The sequence below is a fragment of the Buceros rhinoceros genome, unplaced genomic scaffold (assembly GCF_000710305.1).
Source record: "Buceros rhinoceros silvestris isolate BGI_N320 unplaced genomic scaffold, ASM71030v1 scaffold34316, whole genome shotgun sequence".
NCBI lineage: Eukaryota > Metazoa > Chordata > Aves > Bucerotiformes > Bucerotidae > Buceros > Buceros rhinoceros.
The window spans coordinates 1-5,394 of NW_010419868.1; the positions used below are offsets into that span (position 1 = coordinate 1).

At 52.4% G+C, this 5,394-nt stretch overlaps 1 protein-coding gene across 1 annotated transcript; it reads right to left on the minus strand.

The window, feature by feature from the left end:
* Positions 1-870: 870 nt before the first annotated feature.
* On the minus strand, positions 871-5,364 carry CWC25 (CWC25 spliceosome-associated protein homolog (S. cerevisiae); the record flags this gene model as incomplete). The annotated part of the gene is made up of 9 exons (XM_010139108.1): positions 871-985; positions 1,748-1,909; positions 2,449-2,535; positions 2,827-2,999; positions 3,458-3,527; positions 3,762-3,889; positions 4,247-4,316; positions 4,731-4,967; positions 5,186-5,364. Coding segments are annotated over 9 exons (1,221 nt in total), but the record flags the coding sequence as incomplete, so codon positions are not given.
* Positions 5,365-5,394: the final 30 nt, after the last annotated feature.

The following is a 5,394-nucleotide window of genomic DNA, read 5'->3' on the forward strand; positions in this document are numbered from 1 at the left end:
CACCGGGGCCGGGGCCTGCGGGCCGGAGCGAGCCAGGGGCTCGGGTAAACCCGCAGAGGGGCCGCTGCTGCCGGGTACAGCCACCCAGGCCCTCACAAACCTTCCCCCGCCTGGGGCAGCGGGGGTTACCCCTGCTCCTACCACCCCCAAACACCACAAAGAACATTTGAAAATGACAGTAAAGTTTCTTAATTAAAAAAAATCTACACTCTGTACATATACACAGTACTTACATTACAAAATCCCAGAGAAATATTTGCTGTAGCGGCTACGCTCTGCTCATTCCCTTCCCCTGCAGGCAGCTCCCTTTGGGTCAAACCCCGCTCAAAGCTGTGAGCGGCCACAGAGCAGCCACAGGGGATCTGTCTGCCATCACCTCCCACACCCACACCTCAAACGGTGACTGAGCAGGATTTTGTCCGATACTTGCGTAGCTTTACAAAATTCCATGTAATTAACTCGCACGTGGATTTGTTCTGTTCTGGTTTTCAAGCGCTGACAAACCCAGGTCTGCCTGCTCCGTGGCACGAAGGGCTCGGACTGGGCCCGGTACGAAGCAGCTCGCACCCGGCACAATCTGGTAATAACATACAAAACTGATACCAGTCCAGGTGGAGAGAGAAGGAAAAGATCTGTCAAGACGTTAAAAATAGAACACAAAGGCTCATGAGTTCTCCAGCAAAGGTCCGCATGAGGGGTCACCCTCACGCCAGGAGCCCAGAACACGCTGCGGCTGCAGCCGGGAACCCAGCGCCTCTCTGGAGGTGGTGACCAGCCCTGGGCAGAGCAGCGAGCCTGCTCTGGAGGGCTCTCACCTTTGCGGGTAAGCGTCCATGGAGCTTCTGCGCAGCGGCAGAGGAAGGACAAGCTTCATCTCTGCATGAAGTTTCTCTCCAGGGCAGCGGGCGTCCTCTGCAGGGAGTGGATGTTGCGCTTCACCCGATCTTCCAGCGTGGAAGTAGATGCACTCTCTAGCTTTAAGCGGCTGCAGAGAATTAAACCAAAGAAAAGGATCAGAACCTCTTTCCAAACACCGCCCTGTTTCTGGCAGGATCCGCCATCCCCAAGTCGTCCACCCCAACTGATCCAACACAGAAAACAGCAGATTATTGCCTGCGCTCAAAGCGCTGAACTCCCCTCGGTTTGGCTCGTGCCAGACTCGATGCCTCACTTAGGGTCAGTGCTCAGAAATACATCTCCAGTAGCTCTCCAGTTTCCTCCGTCTGCCAAATATACCACCTTTAATTACAAATGCTCCCTCACGGAGCACTTGGCTACTTTCTGTGGAGCAAACGAGGGAGAAGCAGCGTGTTCCTGAACCAGGGGCTGTGTCCTCCGGGAGCCCAAAGGCCAGAGCTCCCGCTGCAAAAGGCTTCGCTGACTACAAGGCCCTTGGCACACAGCATCCCAGCGGACTTGCTGGCCTGGAACTGTTCCAGGCTCCTGGAAACAGAGAACTTTCCTGTATCTGCAGGTAAACCACTCTAAGCCTTCCTACAGGATGGAAAAAAATAGCTGAAGGCTGGTTTCGGAGTCTCAACCACCAAAGCCACGATAGAAACAGCTCTTTGGGGTTCAGAGGAGGATTTGGGAACAGAAGATGTCACCAGTTCTACTGTACAACATGGGGAGAGATGGATCTTGTCCCATAATCTGAGACTTCTCAAAGGCTGAGGCCACCACTCGCTCCTCGGAAGCTGTGGCCGATTTCTCTTGAACGCAAAAGCAGGTAACGAAAGACACTCACTTGAAGAACTTCCCATCCCGGGAGTCGAGTTTCTGCAGCTCCCGCTCCAGCTCCTCCTCCCGCCGGTGTTTTCGGAGGTTGTTTGCTCTCTCCTCTTCCCGCCACTTGGCGTTTTCCATCATCTCCTGGCGCTTTCGCTCCAGCTCCTCCGGAGAGATCTTCCTGCTCGTGGAGACAACACCACTGCTGTCGATCAGCAGCTCACTGGGCCCCGGCCCCGGCTCACTTTCCATTCTTTAAGATGATTTACAACCCCCAAAATTCAGGGGGTTTAACACAATTTTTTCTTTGGTGGCCAATCAGCCAAGCCTGTAAGCCCACGTCTGAAAGTTCTGCCCCACCACGCCCCTAGCAAGAGTTTTCTCCCTCTTTTCAGCCTTCTGGTATTGATTGACCAGTAAGATGATGCTGTCAGGGTCATATTTTCCTGACGAATGTTTCTAATTAACAGCCCATGGGACAAAGATGACTTTGCCTTAGTGCCTTTCTCATGGAGGGAGACACAGGGAGATCCAGCAGCCATGTGAACCGGTCGGGGAAGCTGCCCAAGGTGTTAAGGATCAAGAGCACCACACCGGGCCCCGCGGGACCCCCCGTCCGGACCCCCTGTTCCGCCCGGTCTGTGTTAGCAATGGAATAAAGCTGGTCCAGGGATCGCACCGAGCTGCCTCACATCCCTGGGGCAGCTTCCACCCGCCCACCTGGTATAACCGGGGCTGTGCTGCCGTCGATAGCTCTTCTTCGGGGAAGGGCTTCTGGCTCGCCCTTTCTCCTCCCGATTGCTGTGTCTGCAACGCAGAAACACCCTCGTTAGGGCAGAGGAAGGTGCGTTACCACCCACTGTGCTTCCCATGGACTTTCTGAAGGAGTTCTGAAACCAGCACAACTCCCACAACTGCTGGGCTGCAACACATCTGCTCTGAAAACAAACTCTAGTGACTCTAGTCAAATTCCATCTACCTTCACTCAGCTTTAATTCCGTTGTAATTTCCACACTAGGTGGCAGAAGAGGAGTAAGAGGGATTTTGATCCTAGAGAACCGCCCCCAGCAGCCCTAGGTTGACACTCTCCACACTCACTGTTTGCTGTGTCTGGAAGGAGATCTCGACCCCCTGCACCCAGACTGTTCCGAGTTCTTCTTGCTGGAGCGTCTCTGAGGAGAGCGGGACGGGCTCCTGGACCTGGAGCGCTCCCGCTGCCTGTGGGCAGCTGGAGAGCTCCGAGGCCTGTGGCTCTGCTCCGAGTCTCGAACCTAGAATTCAGAAGAGTCTTTCAGAGCAGACGACGGATAAGAAGAGCACAACGACGCGAGGCCACAGAGAGGCCTCTGTCTAGGCCGGGGGCGGGGAGGAGCGTACACTGTGGTTTGCCTTTGCTTCTCTCACTTCCTAGGCCCTTATGCCTGAAAAGATCATTTCTGTGTGATGTAAACTAAGCTGCCAGGGCAGCCAAGCAGAGCGCTGCAACAGCAGGTGACTCTGAGGAGGAATTAAATAAAGCTCAACCTGAACTCAGAGCAGACAAAAGTCCCACCAGGATCTGAACGACTTCAGTTTCAAGGCGTAGCTGGCTCCAAACCGCATGAGAACCTTATTCTCTCTCATCCCCCTCACAACCCTCCTCTAACCAGTGAAGCAACAAACGGCCAAAGCTCTTCCCCACCTCGGGGCACTCACTACGGCAAGAGCTGGGCGAAACAGGCATCCTTACTTGTAAGCCGTATCCAGGGGCTTTGGAAGGAGCAGGTTTCCAGGAGGAATTGCTAATCCGCTTCTGAGACCTGAAGAGGACACAGAAGCAGATAAAACAACACCGTGTTCTTGGATTTCAACATTAATATGTCGTTTAAATAATTTTATGGTGCAAAACCAATGAAATAACATACAGAAACATTTAGGCAAATGAAGAGCGTTCACTAGAAAGATAAAACTCAGAGAGGATCAGAAAAAGGCATGAAAACCAAATAAATTTACCAGGAAACAGGGTATTTTTACTACAAAACCTCGAAACATACTTGTTTTTGCTTCGCTCCTCGTCGCTGCTTTCGCTGTCACTGCTAGAACTGCGACGTCGGTGTTTCTTGTGCTTCTTCTTCTTCTCTTTCTTCTTCTTTTTCTCTTTTTTATCTAAACTGTTTTGCAGCTATAAAGCAAGACACATTTCCTTAGTGGCAGTCACTGCCTCCACACTTGGGCCGTCAGTGTCACTGGGCAAAGTGATGGGGAAAGGCTAAACCAGAACCTAAACTGCTGACAAGGTCCTCTCTCAACTCTGGAGAGCAAGAAAAGTAAAACAACAGTGAACTGGGAAGGGAGAGAAGGTGACCCAGGAGCCTGCTGTACTGGCCCAGGATTACGGAAACGGAATTTATTTTGTTTTTCTGTGAAGAGCCAGGAGACAGAACTCAGCTCCTTTTCCTAAACGACATCAACCCCAACCTACGGCTCTCTCCTCGGTTCAGGGTGTTCTGTGCTTTGTAAAGGACTGAGATGCACCTACCAGTGCTTTGATCTTCTTCATCTTAACAGGGTTATTCAACACTTCTCTCTTCTTTTCCTCCTCCCTCTTTCTAAAGCAGAAAAAAAGAAATCGCTGTTTTCAAACCACTGAAAATATCTTATTAATGACAATCATCAGCTCGTTCCAATGATAAAACCGTAGGTTTGAAATCAAGTCAGTGAAATTACCCAAAAGCAGCAAACTGACCCATTATGTGACTCGACATTACGCTGGTGTGTCCAGAACACACAGTCCAAATCCCAGTGGCCGTTCAGGCGGCTGGTGCCCTCTCTGAGGCCAGGACTGTCACCCACAGCCCACTCACGGGCCAGGACCACCACCCATGGGCCACCCACAGGCAGCCAGAGCTGTGAGGACCAGCCACAAGAGCAGTCTTTACAGAGATAAATAAGACAGCTCTTGGCAAGTAGCTAATGTTGAGGCTTTGCCTCACCTCTGCTGCTTCCAGCTCCACATTTTGTACCTGATCATGAAAAGTGGATCCTCCCGGATTTTGTTTGCCATATCTAGGACAGAATTGGCGCCTGTCTTGGCAAAAATAGAGCCTGGGAGAAGTCCTGTCTCACTGGAACAACCTGCATCCTTGTCTTCTGACTTCTCAAAGACGTATTTGTCCACAGGGCGGCCCATGAGATACTCCTCTCTGTTCACCATCCCGCCGGGACCCTGGTACATCCACTCCAGCTTTTCTTCTCTTTTCCTATTGCAAACAAGACCGTCTTATTTTCCTTCTCACAGCTCTAAAGTCTCATTTTAAGGCACTGGCTTGTGAAGGCGAGTGGAAAAGCTTCATCACCAGAGTCATTAAACCAAGGGCTCTCTCGGGGGCACCTGCACCTCCTCACCTGCCAGCGTTTGCCCCCCAAGGATGGCCAGGGCTGGTTACCACCCATCTGGGGGGCATCAGCACCACCTCACCTGACGGTGCCCATGTCCTCGGCGTATCGCTGCATCTCCTCCCGCGCTCGCTCCTCCTGCAGCTCCCGCTGCAGCTCCTCAATCTTCTTCCGCTCGGCCTCATACTTCTGCTCGGCTTTCCACACCTTCTCCACATTGCGCAGGGTCTGCGGGTGCCAGCTCTTCTTCAGGTTCTGCGGGAGGCACCAGAGCAGACCGGGACCGTTAAC